Genomic DNA, 16770 nt, shown 5'->3' with positions numbered 1-16770 from the left:
ATGGTACATATGGACGGCTCTTTGACTATAAACACAGTTTTATTTTCAAGGCTGAGTAGAAGGCAAATATAATCCACAGAATAGTGGATGACTATAAAAATTAAAACCAAACAAAATACTATATGCACTTAAAATAGATCAAAACTACTCTACGTAGTGTATTTCACAAATACATATCTGTAGGCAAAGTTTATAATGGTCTCAGGAACATTTAGTATAAAGGAGAGGTAGAAATAAAGTTGCATGCATGCATTTTAAAAAGATGCCAATTATTTAATCTCCTATATTTCATAAACTGGCCCTAAATATAAATGTCTATAACATTAAGATGAATTTTCTCTGTCAATTTAATTTTTAATAGTGATTAGAATTTTCAATTAACTTTAATGTTTCTGTTGTATGTGCACATAGTCAAGGCTAAGCAAAACCTAACAAAATTATATAAAAATAAGTCTACCTCAACTTTCTATCTCTAAAAATTAATAAAACAAAAATAAAAATGTTCTATATGCTATTTTTAGGGAATGCATAAGTAACTTTAAATGCAATTAACAGAGAGAATTAGCTTGTTGGCAAATGTTTGCCAAGCATGCAGGAAGCCCTGAGAAGGGTCCTTAGTACTGTACAAACTGGACACAGTGGTACATGGCTATAATCCAAGCACTTAAGTCACAGAGGCAGGAGGATCAGAATTTGAAGAACATTCTGGACTTCATAGTGAGTTTATAGCCACCCTGGAGATGCAGGCAGGCAGGCTTAAACAAACAAAATCCATTTTGCTGATGTGATGACGAGTAAGAGATGAACAGCCATGGACCCTGAACAATGTGCTCACCTACTGGTTCATGTGTTCTGCTGTGCAATAGGATGCACATCCACGGAGAGTCAATATAATATTTAGTAAGTGACAAAAATGCTAAACAAGTGAATAAACAAAAATAAAAAACTAAAAGATATGCATGACTACTGATGTACTCTCTTTTTAAGATGATAGATTTATATTTTATTTCACATGCAGTGGTATTCTGCCTGTATGTATAAGGGTTTTGGTTCCCCTAGAACTGGAATTACAACAGCTGTGAGCTGTCGTGATGGTGCTGGGAAATGAATCCAGGACCTCTGCAAGAGCAGCCAGTGCTCTTAAGCACTGAGCCGTCTCTCCAGCCCCTGATGTACCTGTTGGCTACAAGCTGCGCACACTGTGGAGCCTATTTATTAGGTGGTCACGAGCAGCAGGTAGAGGAAGAAGTGGAGGGGACACAGCTTTACTCCTTTAGAAAAAAGAACCTAGTTATATACTACATGGACTAACTTGGAGCTCAGTAACACCAGAAAGTGTTGAGTCACATCAGTCTGACAAAATTCCTTACAACACAAAGATTTCTCTACATTCAAGAACATTGGGTGCATTTAAAACACTTACAACTGAAATGTCACTCAAGATGCAGGGAAAGGGGATCAAGGCCATGGTCTTATGCCACTGGACGTGCTTTGTAGACCAGGCTCGCCTTGAAGGCCAGGCTGGCCTTGAAATCCCAGACATCCGCCTGCCTCTGTCTCCCAAGTTCAACCAGGTTTTAAAGATAACTACTTACCACATTTTGGTTAATAAGATGTGCCACAAATTTTGAAGCAGTCAGGCAAAGTTGCTGAAAAGTAAAAGTAAAGACAGTTAACCCAAAAGCTATCATCAATTTTCCTGTATCAATAAACTTTATAGTGGATTACTATGCTCTTTAAAAGGGAACATATGGGATAATTTTTTATCCATCAGTAACATGCATGGCGTAGCTATGACAGCTGTAAGTATACACACAGTCAGTCATCATCTTAGTGGCCAGGGGTATGCAGAGAATGAGCTGTTTATACGAGGCGTACATTAAAAGAGCTCGCTCCTGTGTAGGAGCCAGCATGCTTACTTTTATTGACATTTTACTGACATTACCTCATGTGACAGTTTACTTACAAGCCCCTCACACACACCTTATCATTCCTTCGATATCCCTTCCGAAAATTAAGAATTAGTCTCTTGAGGATTAATTCTCCAATCTGTGGGAATTTTGAGTTGATTATGGCCACCAGAGCTGCATAAACATGAGTGAAGATTGGAGATGCACTCTGTGCTTGCAGAACAGATCTGGACAGCAACCCTCTATTCAAAGCATAATAAAAATAAAGAGTCAATCAGTCAACTTATGAAAAACAAGTAAAACTATTCCTAGTCATGAATAGTAAAAAGTCATTCACAACTAAATCTTTCCTTGGAAAAGTTCACCTTGGTAATCAATTAAAAATGCTTTTATAAACACAAACTGTACTTTTTTGTGCAATAAAATGAAGATTAAAAAAACTTCTCTCTAAATTAATTTCTCTTTTTCTTTTCACATTTTATCTAATCAGAGTGTAAGGAGGGGGAAAGGGGAAAAACATGATCAAAATGTATTGTAGGAACAATTTTTAAAATAAATCAAACTCAAAAAAACAGTCGAGTAAAAACAAACTTGCTGGATGAGTACAAAATTTAGACAATATAAGGTTTTTCGCCATGGGTCCGCCATTTGTATAAAGTATTTCTGTGGTGGGACACAGATTTGAGCTGTTTCCTTCTGTTGGTGTAATTTGAGAGGAAAAGGTAAGGCTGACAGCACAGTAATGGGAAACACACCTTAAAATGTCCGTGCTTTTAATATGCATTTGGTAAGGAAGAGAGATGTACAGTAGGCTAATTTACATTATTCTGAGCAATACAATGACAATGACTAGGCTGCAAGAAACTAGGGACTGCTGAAGAGGAAGAGAAGTGACCCTAGAATATACATAAGCAACCCAAGCCATCTCCCTACGCCTGCCTGCTTTCCAGGGAGCGTGAACAGAGCTTTGCTATCTCCAAGACAGTAGGAGGCTCTTGCCCAATGTTCTGTTCCCCAACACGTTACACTTAGCTTAGTCCTATTTTTTAATGATTATAATCAAGGTAATGTGAAATCACACAAGGCAGCCCTCAGAGTTAAAAATAAGATATGTGATATTTATTTCCATTGATTTATTCTTTTAAAAAAAGAAATCACCAACTGCTTGAGTTCAAATACAAAATGACGATTCCCTTAATTTTTTTCAAATTTATTGTTCATCTTTCCCAGTCATCTCTCATTCTAACTTTGCTTTAATTAGAATGGGAGTGAAGGACAAAATAACAAACTTAGAGGGAACACTAGCTCAACAGTGAGAGGAGTAGGCTACGCAGCCTGTCATTCCAATGTGATACCCATCAGAATGCTAGTGGCATCCTAAAATTAATACAGAATATAAGCAAATTCCAATAGCCAAGAAATCGTCAGCAAAAAGGAAAAAACAAGAGGCATCCTATTACCCAATTAAAAATCTACTACTACACAAAGCTATAATAATCAAAACAGCATGGTATTGGCACAAACTTTATAGAAACCAACACAGAACAGAACAGAGTAAATTCATACATTTATATAGAGATAAATTCATACATTTATATTTGTTTTTTTGACAAAAGCATCAAAATAAACAATTGTGTAGAGGTCGTCTGTTTAGTAGTGGTAGGAACCAGACGCCAGCATGCAGAATAATAAGAACATACTTTAATCCTGTACAACACACACAAAGCAACCCAAACTGATCGGTAAACAGAAAAACAGCATCTGTAGAACTGCTAGGGGGGAAGCTCCATAATATTTGTCTGGATTGATAAATTTTTAAACATAACTCCCAAACCACAAGTAACCCAAGAAAACTTGACACATGGGACTGCACTAATTTAAAAGGCTACTGGACAGTGCAAGAAACAATCAATGAAGTTGAGAGACAAATATAGAATGAGAGAAAGGGTCTGTAAACCATTTGTCTGATATGGAGCTAATATCCAAAATATCAGCCAGTAGTAATAAACCATACAACCCAGTTTTGAAAATTGACAAAACATCTAAACAGACATTTCTCAAAACAATACACACAAACTGCCTTGTAGAAGAACATTATGATAGGCAGATTTGGGCCCAGGGGTCCCGCTCAAACTATGGCGCCAGTCAAGGACAATACAGGCCGTAAACTTTAAACCCCTACCCAGATCTAGCCAATAGACAGGATATTCTCCACAGTTGAGTGGAGAGTGGGGTATGACTTTCACACGTACTCTGGTGCCTCATATTTGACAATGTCCTCTGAATGGGGAGACCTGGTGGCACTCAGAGGAAGGACAGCAGGCTACCAAGAAGAGACTTGATACCCTATGAGCATATACAGGGGGAGGTAATCCTCCTCAGTCACAGTCATAGGGGAGGGGAGTAAGGGGAAAATGGGAGGGAGGGAAGAATGGGAGGATACAAGGGATGGGATAACCATTGAGATGTAACAAGAATAAATTAACAAAAAAATTATTTTGAAAAAACAAAAGCAAACAAACAAACAAAAAACAAAACAAAAAACAAACTGCCTTGTAGCATTACCTATCAGATGAATAGAGCAAAGTCACATGATATATCATCTCATACCTGGGTACAATGGCTGCCATAAAAATGAAGCTTTAACCCAAAACTTACCTTGCCTACAAAATGTGCAGGGATAAAGATAGAACAGATATTGAGGGAATGTCCAACCAATGCCTGGTCAAACCCAAGACCCACCCCATGGGAGAAAGCCAACCCATGGCACTATTAATGATACTCTATTATGCTCACAGACAGGAGCCAAGCAGAGTTGTCTTCTGAGAGGGTCCATCCAGCAGCAATTCGAAAAAGATGGCTGAGACTCAAAGCCAACTTTGGCCAATGCATAGAAGTCTTAGGGAAAAGTGCTGGGAAGGAGCAAAGGGGCTGAAGGTGACAGGAACTCCACAAGACCCGCAGAGCCAACTAACCAGGGCCTAGAGGGGCTTGCTGAGACTGAAGCACCTTGCATGGACTGGACCTAGGCCCCCTACAAAGATGTAGCCAATGGGCAGCTCAAGCTTCGTGTGGGTTCTCTAGTCAGAGGAGTGGGGCTGTCTCTGATATAGACTGTTGCCAGCTTTTTGGTCACTTCCCCCTGGCGGGACAGCCTTGCCAGGCCACAGGGAAAAAGGACACTCTTAGTCCTGATGTGACTTGATGAGCTGGGGTGGATGGGAAGAGAGGCTCTTTTTTAGAGGAATAGAGGAGGGATAGGGGAGCGGGAGGGATGGCGGGACTGGGAAGTGAGGAGGGATGGGGGCACGACCAGGATGTAAAGTGAATAGATAGATAGATAGATAGATAGACAGACAGACAGACAGACAGACAGACAGACAGAAGAAACTAGCTGGGTATGATGGCGCATGCCTTTAATCCCACAACTCTTGGGAGGCAGAGGCAGGCAGATCTCTGTAAGGTCCAGGCCAGGCTGGTCTACAAAACAAGTTCAGGACAGCCAGGGCTACACAGAGAAAGCCTGTCTCGGGAAAGAAAAAAAAAGTAGAAGAGAAGAAAAAAATGACCAAAGACGAAGTGTTTCCAGAGTGCAGACAACAGGGAACACTCATGGACTCTGAATAGGAATGCATAGGAATGCAGATGGTAGGGAAGCACCAAGCCTGGGAGCTGCACAGCAACAGCCCCCTCTAACATTGTCCACAAGAGCAAAATGGAGCTCCATGCCACTGACAGATTAACAATGACAATGCAGATACACACAATGGAATGCTATTCAGCTCTATGGAAAAAATCCTGACACTTCTGACAGCACTGGATGTAATATCAGGGCATCATATTGCTAATAACAAGTTTATAAAGGTTTAATGTCAACTAAGAAAATTAAAGTGGTTTAAAATAGTATATCTTAATAATTATTATGCATCATGGATTTAAATTATTAGAGACCTTTAGTAAATGTCTGCAAAACTATGACATGATATCAAATCTCTAAGAGCACTAGCTTTATAAACCTTGAAATATGGTGTAAGTTATTTAACAGCCTACATATTTTGAAAACTCCATTTCTAATAAACATTCACCAATGCCTTTTAGATGAAGTAGTGTAACAAATCAGTGTTTTTTATTCACAGAGATATTATGTTTCTTTGAAAAACTTACTATGAGACACAGGAGGCAAAGGGCTGGCACTCACCTCCCTCTGACGATGTTCTCTTGAAGGAGCTCCTGGATAATTATACTTATATTGGAGATGTTGACCTTGTTGATGAGACCATTGATCGACTTCTTCAGGGCCTCCCAGCTCATCCTCTGGTATGCTAAGCTAAAATTACCAAAAAAGGCAAAGTCACCAGGACCTGGAGCTGAGACACTGTGGTAGCGTTTGACGGACCTTCTGTCTAGGCTGCTACTTTGGAGCTGCACTGCTGAACTCTAGATGGCCATACTGTTCTTAACTTACATTTGGGCATTTTAGCTTCACTTGAATTTTTTACACTTAATTTGATAATGCCCAAGTATTTTAAAGGGGTAAAAAAAAATAAAAATAAAAAATAAAATAAAATCTATGGTTTTAATAATTATTTCTCTGTGGAATCTAACTTTGGATACAGGAAACTAGAGCCTTTTCCCCCTGTACACTTCTCTTGACATCTAGTGAAACTAGTAGTCTTCCTGAAATGCATATAATAAAAGGATTACAATAGATACTCAAATAGATCTCAAAGCATGAGAAGAGTATGCTTGATGCAGTGTGCTATGAGCACCTTCAGACATGAGATAACAATTCCAAGTAGCATGGTCATATACAGGGTTACAAAGATTCTGCAGCATACTGATCGGGACTATACACTATAGTTACACTTCCAACAAAAAAAAAAAAATGCTAAAATTTAGTTGGGGATTAATAAAAATAAAATGTGTTTTCCCCATCCAGACTCTTGAACTAACTGCCTGAGGAAGGCTAGTGTAACAGAGTCCCTACAAAAAGGAGAGGGAGAACAGCGCGGTGGCTATTTAGGTCACTGACATTGCCTAAAACTGCCAGTAAACAACGAGGGTAAAAGGCAGATCCGCAGACTACTGACAATTAATATTTTGTTGTTGTTTCAAATCAACCAAACTCTTAGCTGCTCCTGGCCACACCTATGGTGGAGGTGACCCACCATCTCACTCCACACACCCTGATATATCACCATCTCTGCACAAACTGGTCTGTGACTTCGTAACGAACGTAACCAGTAAGATTGTGCTGGTGTGTAACCACAAGCCCCTACAGACTGGGAGGTGTCAAGCACAATGACAGTTTCCCAGCTCAGGAGCTGTCACTCCTCCTCCATGTCTACCTGCGCCTTGTGCCCATGGGCACACTTCTACTGTGTATGAACTATTCCTACAACCAATGAAACTGCATATGTTGAGACTCTCCTCTACCTACTGCACCGAAGAAGCAATAATTCAATTAATAACTTTTTTTCTTTAACAACTGAACAAACTGCTTTGGGCTGGATTGGGAAAAGTGAGCACTTCTCATTAATTCTTCTAGTGCTACCTGTGTAAAACAAAATGCTTGAGTGACGATGAAGTTTGTATTCATGGAGGTCATCTCTAAACCTCCCCCAATATTGCATTTCAATGATCACTGTCAAGTCCTATGACACACACCCAGAAACACAAGGACCTAAGTTCAATCTCCAAGTCCACGTAAAAGATGCCTGCTACAGTGGTATCCATGAGAAGACAGAGACAGGTGCATCCCTGGGGCTAGTTGGCCCGCCAGCCTAACCTACTTGGCAAGTGTCAGGCCACTGAGAGACTCAGTCTCAAAAAGAAAAAGAAAAAGGAACAATGCCTCAAAGCTGTCCTTTGGCTTCCAAACACGTGTCTACACGTGAGGACAGAAATATGCATGTGCACATGCACACGCACACAGAAACGTTATAAGTTATAAGCTAATATCAGAGCAAGCTGGATACAATGCTCCACAGGGGTTTCTGAAGTAAAAAAAATACAAGAAGCCTGTAATTTGTGGTCTCTATCACGGCAAACTAAGCATATTCTACAGAGCTACAGCTGCTGACACTCTCTGTGCCGCGGTGAGAGAGGCTGCCCCGCCCCGGGCCACAGCGCGCCAACACACCTGCTCTTATCTGTAATCTGCTCCTGCATCATCCTGAGCTTGGCAGGAGGGATGTAGGCTCCCCCGGTGCGCGTGAGCAGCGGGTCCCGCTCATCCTTCTTCTTCTTCGATGTGGGCTCCTCCTGAGTAGAACTCTGGTCTACGGCTCGGTCCGGGCTCCTCCTTCCAGGAGATGGGGATTTCCGGGACCGTTTCCGATCTGTATCTCTTTCTCTGCGTTTTTCTCGGTCCCTACTTCTGTAAAGTGGGGTGGGGAGGGGTGGGGTGGAGAAAGCATAAAATCATTCTAACAGTGAACTGCACAGAGACTGAGTGAGATTATAAGAGATGAAGGCTGAGGATGGAAGGGATCCCCTGCCACAGGGCTGAGGCTTTACGTAAGTTTTGGCCTGGAAGCTGGAATGGGTGGGGAAGTGATAACCTTCCTCAACAAACGAGAACCACCTCATGCTGCAAAACTGAGCAGGGCATCAAGACCGAGACCTCCATCAAGACACAGTGAAGATGCAGCATGGCAGGAGTTGATAGAAATGAGTCTAAGTCTGACTCAACTTTGAAAAGTCAATATCCTTTAAAATGTTCATTCTAGAGATGATGGAAAACATTAAGTTTCTAAGTAGGAGAAAGAGTGGCATGAAAATTAAGACAAGCTGGTTTGAGGTATCTTTGGTAAACTGAGAAGACACAGGTTTAGTTTCATAACATTAAAGTTACGTATAATGTATTATAAAAACTTAAGAGTTAAAACTGTTGCTTAAAAGACTTGCTGTTTTTATCATAAGTTTCAGCAGCCCCTGGTTATTAAGACGATGTGGAAAGGACCATTTGCTATCTACAGTTACTCTTTCCTTCAATATGTGTTTATCTTTTCCTTAACACCTTTTAACATTCAGCTTTTTATTTTCTCTAGAAACATAAGGAACTTAGGAAAGACAAGTCTTGCTGTTTTGCTCTTTCCTCAGAGAACAGTTTGTTCACTTAACTTTTAAAATATATATTATCTTGAAGGTATTTCAAATATAAGCCCCACTAGTCAGCAAGAAGGAAGTTGCAAACCCCACGTGGTCTGCATGCCGTGGTCTGCATGCTGCATGCTCCTGGAGAGCAGCCGCAGCAGGAAGTCCCCAGCGCCCCTTGGCTGCCGAGAGAAGCTGGAATGCCCAGCTGATACAGCCACTTCCCTACAGTGGCCTGGCTTGTTCTCACCGTGCAGATACTATCCAAACAGAAACAATTATGAAATAGTTTTGAACTATTAGCTTTTATATTTAAAGTAAAACCCAGTCTGCTGGCTTCACAATATGACTAAGGGTCACGTGAGACTTTATTCCCCTAATCTGCACCAAATGTAAGGAGTTATACTCAAGTAACTAAGACAGAGGTTACAAAAACCTGTGTGCTTTGGAGGCAAAATTAAGATCAATCTGTACTATCAATTATCAGCCAGGAAACTTGCTGGCTAGATGAACAGAGTAGGCAAATTTTCCAAGGTTCAAATAAAAGTCATTTATTTAGAAAAAACCCCCAAACACCATAAATTAGGAGTTCCATTCTTAGTATTCCTCTGCTACACTACAGAAAAAGAAAAGAAAAACAAAAAACCCTGTACCTGACAGCATGCACTTTTCATTTAGTGTCATTCCTAAGCTTACTCATAGAATGCAATTCAACATACAAACAGCACCCTGGCGGAGGTCAGACAGGTCTAGGCTGGACACTGTTGACTAGGCATTTTTAGGCACAGTTTCTTCAGCCATAAGACAGGTAATATCTACTGTACACGTTTGGTACTTTAAGAGTTAATTCACATGGAGCCCTTCTTAGAGGCCTGGCCTCTAAAAGCATGCAATCAGCACTAGGTGCTTGCTTTAATCTTCGTTTTTATTATACAAAGACAAAGCAATTGGGCTGGGGATGAGCTTGGATCCCCAGCACCATGCACACTGAGCATGACCGTGCATGCTGCAATCCCAGAGCTGAGAAGGTAGATGTCGGAGGATCAGAATCTCAGCTCAAGATCAGCCCAGGATATGTGAGACCCAGTCTCCGAAACAAAGCAAAACATGTACCACGTAAAGAAACACTCCTTTCCTGCAGCTGCGATCCAACACTCACCGTGACTCCCCGCTGTCATCGTGGGAGTGCCCTCTTCTAGAGCGCTCATAGTCTGAGCGGTTGTAATCAGGGTAGTCTCTGTCTCGGGGGGAGCGCTCTCTGTCTCGGGGGGAGCGCTCTTGTTCTGCATATCTAACATGGAAGAGAAGCCAAGTTATACGTTGAAAACAACTGTTACACTTAGAAATCAGGTATCAGTGATGTACAACAACTTAACCAACTGTTTTCACTAATGGCGCATTGCCCTGTTACATACCCACTGTCTGAATTATAAGCTTCCAGCATGGGCACAGCAAAACAACTCCCCAAATCAACCAGATTTACTAATCCTCATTCATGTGCCCTTGGTGAAGGAATAAACCTGGAAATTATACCTAATGGGCAGAAAGAGGCTATTTTTACAAATACTTGCTTGTAGCTATACTAATAATGAGACCAGCATCAATCACTGTTTATTCTATTTAACTCTAGTCCAAACATTATAATCATAGCTGTTAATCTGGACACTGCAGTACTGGGAACATTACGTAGACAAACAAGGACAGAGTCCTCTCATCTGTTGTTTGACTGTTAAACTCAATAAAAGATTAAGAGAAGTTAGAGGAATAACCTATATGGTGGCACAATTTGTGCTTCATCTACATATCTACGATTACTTTACACTTTGGTATGTCTGGGGCTGACAGAGAGTAGGTGACTGGTGAGGGTAGTTAAATGGCCACAAACCAGTCCTAGAGCAAAGCTCCTGCGAGCTATTTAGCTGACTGCAGTAGGAGCAAAGTGCACAGGCGTAAGGTATGTCTCCTTTGTAAATTATTTTAATGACCCTCACGTAGTGGCACAGCTGCAGTGCTAATAAGAATGCAGGATTCACATTACTGGTACTATTTCTAGAATGCTATTTTAATAAAATTATGCTATAATGCAAATAAAAAGTTAACTATAAAAAGCGGTGTGATTGTATAAACAAGCCATAACAGCAAAACCAGCACTGCAACATCCATCCTAAAATTAAGACTCAAAGAAGCCAGGTGCTGGCGGCACAGGCCTTTCATCCCAGCACTCAGGAGCAGGGACAGGCATATCTCTGAGCAGGAGGCAAGCCTGGTCTACAGAGTGAGTTCCAGGACAGACAGGGCTACACAGAGAAACCCTGTCTTCAAAAAGCAAAAAACAAAAATCCCACAAAGAAACAAACAAACAAAAGAATAAAGAGAAGTAAACTATTTGCTGAACATGAAGTTCACCCTGGGCACACAGTGCAGTTACCTGTCTTCTGGGGAGGTGCTCCGGTGCTGAGAGTTGTGGCCCTCCCTTCTGTCGTGACCAGAGGAGTGCTTCCAAAGAGAAAATGAAGGAAGAAGAAATGTTTCAAGATTGGTTATGTTAAAAATATGTACACAGTGATATCTATCTCAGCAAATTAGTACTTTAAAAATTACTTCCAATTTTTATTTCACTTAACTATTACTGTGTCTGTGGGAGTGTGAGCACGCATGCTCCACAGCACACCACATTGGAGGTCAAAAGACAAATTGGGAACCTAATCTCTCCTTTCATGAATTCCAGGGATTGATCCCAGGCTGCCAGGCTTGTTAGCCTTCAGAACATTTTTTAATCATGAGACGAACATATTAGACCATGTATGAAAAAAAGAGGTTGACATAGAGGAGGATAACAATTCATTATCCTATCCACATTTTCTTTTCCAAGTGAGTTAATTATTTTGACTACATTAGGAAGACAGAGTCAATTCTGTGCTAATGATTTTTAACACATCTCCGCAACAGCTGTTGTGAAGAAGTCGTGAATCAGAAGGATTATGTAAATACGACCAAGCAACAAACGACTGGCACACCACAGCGACATTACCCTGAGAGCCTCGGTGGGGACAGTCACTGTGGCCCACAGCTTGGAATGATGATTTGCATGCAGTTTGGATGGTGACAGAGGTCAGTGAATTAAAAAAACAGTCGTAGGGATAATCCAAATATTAAGAATATACATTTCCCTTGTCATAGTTTAGATTAAATCAATGCAACAGTTAAGGAAGTAATAGTCAAAATTACTTAAAAAAAAAAAAAAAAAACTCCTCTAATTTGTTAGCAAAACAAAATCATGTGAGACTGCTCAGTCATTCAGTGTAATGACCTAAGAAAGCAGAATAGGGAGGTGGGTGGAGCAAGGGCCCAAATCCAGTGAGCATCTCTAGTAGGTCCAGAGACATCTTCAAGGAGGATGGAGAACATGGCTCCTGACACACTAGTGAATTGCTAATGGCTAATTCAAATGAGATGGGAGCAGACCGAATACAACTGCTACTGAGCCTGAAGGACATGCTGGCTATCACCATCTACGTCTCGCCTAGTGCAGTGCCACAGAAGACCCCTAACGGCCACGAGAGGGACCACTAAAGAGACAGCAGGAAGACCCTGAGAAGGCTGCGCAATCCTCTCCCTGTAAAGGTATCAGGCTACAGCCGAGTGCTTGCATCAGGCTCACAGACAGTCCTCACAAGCGTCCTTTCTCCTGCTGATGCCGGCTCTGACATTCTGTCAACTACCTACTGAGCCTCGATAAACGCAGACTAATGAACACAAACCCAAAAGAGCAGAACTCAGATCAACAAAGACAGGACTAGTGAGCCCCTGCCAACGGAATCAGGTGAAAAGAGGCTGACTGTCCCTTGAGCACAAGCCCAGAGGCTCTCACACCCTGGAGGATGGAAACGATGACAGAAGCAGCTTTGACAAGCACATACTATGTCCAGCCATGGAGTTCAGTCTACTTTTCTCTTTGAAGACGTTTAGGGGTACAGAGCTAGGGGAGTAGTGGAAGGGATATGTGCACATACTTGTAATTAAATAAAAATACATCCTCCCTCTTACTAACAGCAGGGCCCAGTAAACACTGCCGACTTTCCGACACCCCTCACAGGCAGACTTCTGAAAGCCCATAGGCTTACTCTTCCTTGTTACTGCTCTGACCTCACATTCTACAAGTCTCTCCTCACCATTTGTTGCAGTCACACTAGAACAAGCTATGTACTTCCTGTTCCTCCTTTCTGGCACATTCTTCCCTCTAGATATCTACACAATTAGCTCTCCTGCTTCTAAGAAGTCTCTCCTCACATGACTGACTACCTCCCTTCACAGTAGAGCCCACGCTCACCTAACCAAGAGCTGCCCACATCGATGCCCTAGGCTCCCCTGCTCCCTGCTCCACAGCGCAAGTCTTAGAGGTACCGGTCTGACACATCACATGGCCTCTTCACTATCAAGTTTCTGACTGACTTTCGGCTTCCTCACACCAGAAAGTGACACAGTGATGAATCATTTTGTTCACTACCTTATTAAAAATACTTAGAGGAGCCACTGCAATTTATAACTCACTCTTCATTTGCTGAATAAACAATGTCTAAAGTACAACATAAAAGCCCACTTTCACACATGAACTAACTGGACATCAAAGAATCTACACTGACTGAAGGAGGGAGCTACCTGCCCTGCACATCATCCCGGAAAGCACGCACTGTGAGAATGATGTTATCACTGCTAACACTGTTGTTATTTCTTTCTTCACTTGTACACATTCAAATGATTCATGTGGAATCTCATGTACGTAATTACATGTCTATACATGTGTTATGTACATATGTATCCATACATTGTGCAGCTAGTGTGTCAACTTGACATACAAACTAGAATTATATGAAAGGAGGGAACTTCAACTGAATCATGCCTCTATGATAAGATCAGGCTATAAGGCATTTTCTTAATTAGTGATGATGAAGGAGGGCTCAGCCCATGCGGTAGAGCCATCCCTGGGCTGGTGGTCCTGTGTCCTATAAGAAAGCAGGCTGGACAAGCCAGGGGAGCAAGGCAGCTTCTGCCTACAGGTTCCTGCCCTTGTTTGAGTTCCTGTCCTGACTTCTTATGATGATGAACAGTTGTGTGAATACGTAAACTGAATAAAACCTTTCCTCCCCAAGTTGCTTAAATAATAGAAACCCTAAGTGAGACACCATTCACACACTAACTTGCCTACCAAGGTCTTAGGTTCAATCTCTCGGAGCATGCGCACACAGAGGCACACGCGTGCGTGTACATACACACCTGGAGGCGGGAGGTAGGGTGGAGAGTTGTGGTGTCAGAGTACGCATGACACCGTGTACTGTCTGATTCTAATGTTTTAATTCTATAAAAGCAGCTTTGTCTAAAGGACAAGCATTAGCTGACTACCAGCTTACATTTCTAGCTTAAGTTTCAAACACTTACTTTCATGTGTGCCATACTACTTTTCATTTTCTCGTGTCAACTGATGCAATAAACCAGACTCCACAAGTTCATTCAAGTAACAAGTACTCAATGGTCTGAATTCCTTGACACTTTCCTTTTTCTTTCTCCACACATCACCTAAAAAACAGTAACACAAGCTTGTTAACAATGATGAACAGTATGTACAATAATGGCATGTGTTTTCCACATAGCAGGCTCCCAATCACTTCATTTATCTTAATTAGTAAGAGTAGATATAGTAATTGAATTTTTAAAATTAAAATTTTAAATAGTTGCACAAAAGGATGCATATCTCTAACATGTATTAGTAAAGAGTACAAAATCAAGAGAGCCAATAGAAGGCTTATTCTGACAGGACCAAAGTTAATTTAAAAGCAGAGCTCTTATAACACTATGACTGAAACGCTTCAGAAGGGGAACTTACGCTTAAATCAAATATATTTTATGCAGAACAATAAACAGACCAAGGAAACAATACCCAATGTTTACACATCAATGCTATAAATGAAAGAGCCAATGTTTGTGCAGAATCAATCATTGGAAACATACTCCACATGGAAATATAACTTGGTAAACTGAGATATTTCTTAACCTGCTTTACTAAAGGCATAAGGCTTCAGATATATATGCACATTTAAAGGTGAAATATTTGGTTGAATAAACCTAAATATACACTAAATGTCTTCTGTATGCATATGTGCATGTGTTTACATGTGTCTGGAGACCACAAGACAGCCTTAGGTGTCTTTCCTCAGGCATTGTCCATTTTTCGTTTAATACAGGATCTCTCACCGCCTGGGGTTTGCCTGTGAATCCCAGAGATCTGCCTGTACCTGCCTCCTCTGTGCTGGGATTACAAGCAGGAGCTGCCCCGGCCAGCTTGCAAGGCTTTGCTAACTGAGCTTCTCTCCAGCCAGTAATATGTCTAATATCCTTCTGCTGAATATATTTTAGTAATTTCTATGAAGGGCAGAATTGGTACTTATATCCATATAGACTGCCAATCAAAATTTTCATCATAATTACATAGTTTATTATGGTAGAATGAAATCAAAAAGGTAAAATGAAATATAGGAAAAATGAAAGAATTATAAATGCAGGAAGCAAAGAACTGTGGTATTAAAATAACTGAATACAAGTGGAAACCTTGCCTGCGCTGAGTCACAGCAGAGATGGCAGTTCACAGTCCTTTGGCCTATCTCCTAGCGCTTCTGTTCTTTCTGCCTCCTCTTTCTCAGTGCCCCAGAGTCTTAGATGGGATGGCATAAATGCTTTATTTAGGGCTCAGCACTCAAAAACCACTTATTTTCAGCACTTATTTTAGAAGCCATGAGGCTCTGCTTTTGCCTCCTATTCACTGTACTGTCTTTTCCCATTAAAACCAAGAGTAGGTGTCCTGGCTAGTTTTCATGTCAACTTCACACAAGCTAGTGCCATCTGAGAGGAAGGAACCTCAGTTGAGAAAATGGCCCCAAAGGATCAGACTGTAGGCAAGTATCCATGGCACTATGGGAGTGATGTTTTTGTGCACCGTGTGAAGTGCTGATTTCTGTAGCAGCAGAGCTGAGCACAGACCAGACTTTGGTATTGTTAAGCATCACCTGTCTCAATCTTCGTTAAACAATGTTTTCCATCATTTTCTGACGGGGTGAATAGAGAGCTGAACGTCCACTAGCTAAGGCAGAAGAGAGTAGGTAGGCCTTGCAGAGGGACAGAGACTCTAGGAAAGAAAGAGGCAAGAATTCACCTACAAGGTGAGGAGGAAGTCAGATGTATGAAAATGAAGAAGGTAAAGAAGCAGGTGGCGAGCACTAGACTAGACACAGGCTATAGGAACTCGTTGGGGACAACAGCAAGCTAAGGCCAACAGCTATTATAAGAAGTCTCCATGGCATTACTCAGAGCCAGGGCTGACATAGCAAGTCTGTACAGTTGCAGGGCATTTTCTTAATTAGAGATTGACAGGGGAGGACCCAGCCCATTGCGGATACTGCCATCCCTGGGCTGGTGGTCCTTGGTTCTATAAGAAAGCAGGCTGAGCAAGCCATGAGAGGCAAGCTTGCAAGCAGCCCTCTTCCAGGGCCTCTGCATCAGCTCCTGTTTCCAGTTCCTGCCCTGTTTGAGCTCCTGCCTTGACTTCACCTCAATGGATATGTAAGCTAAGTAAACGCCTTGCTAAGTTGCCTTTGGTCATGGTGTTTCATCACAGCAATAGCAACCCTAACTACGACATTAGAGTTTGTCTATGGGAATAAACACGGAAGGCTGTCGGACACTTCCATTTTAACTAACAGTAAGTTCCCAC

At 41.5% G+C, this 16770-nt stretch overlaps 1 protein-coding gene across 1 annotated transcript in view; it reads right to left on the bottom strand.

The window, feature by feature from the left end:
* Cwc22 (CWC22 spliceosome associated protein homolog) overlaps positions 1 to 14573 on the bottom strand; it is a 40328-nt gene extending 25755 nt beyond the window's left edge. The window contains exons 1-7 of the mRNA XM_051166195.1: positions 14445 to 14573; positions 11437 to 11504; positions 10168 to 10299; positions 8053 to 8289; positions 6109 to 6237; positions 1984 to 2152; positions 1596 to 1649 (exon numbers count right to left, since the gene is read on the bottom strand). Of these exons, the coding sequence (XP_051022152.1) occupies positions 1596 to 1649; positions 1984 to 2152; positions 6109 to 6237; positions 8053 to 8289; positions 10168 to 10299; positions 11437 to 11504; positions 14445 to 14471 (816 nt within the window). The 5' untranslated portion in view covers positions 14472 to 14573. The remainder of the gene's footprint in view (positions 1 to 1595; positions 1650 to 1983; positions 2153 to 6108; positions 6238 to 8052; positions 8290 to 10167; positions 10300 to 11436; positions 11505 to 14444) is intronic.
* Positions 14574 to 16770: the final 2197 nt, after the last annotated feature.

The sequence above is a fragment of the Acomys russatus genome, chromosome 24 (genome assembly GCF_903995435.1).
Source record: "Acomys russatus chromosome 24, mAcoRus1.1, whole genome shotgun sequence".
NCBI lineage: Eukaryota > Metazoa > Chordata > Mammalia > Rodentia > Muridae > Acomys > Acomys russatus.
Note: the sequence above shows the minus strand (reverse complement) of the source record. Positions and strands in the feature narration are given on the sequence as shown.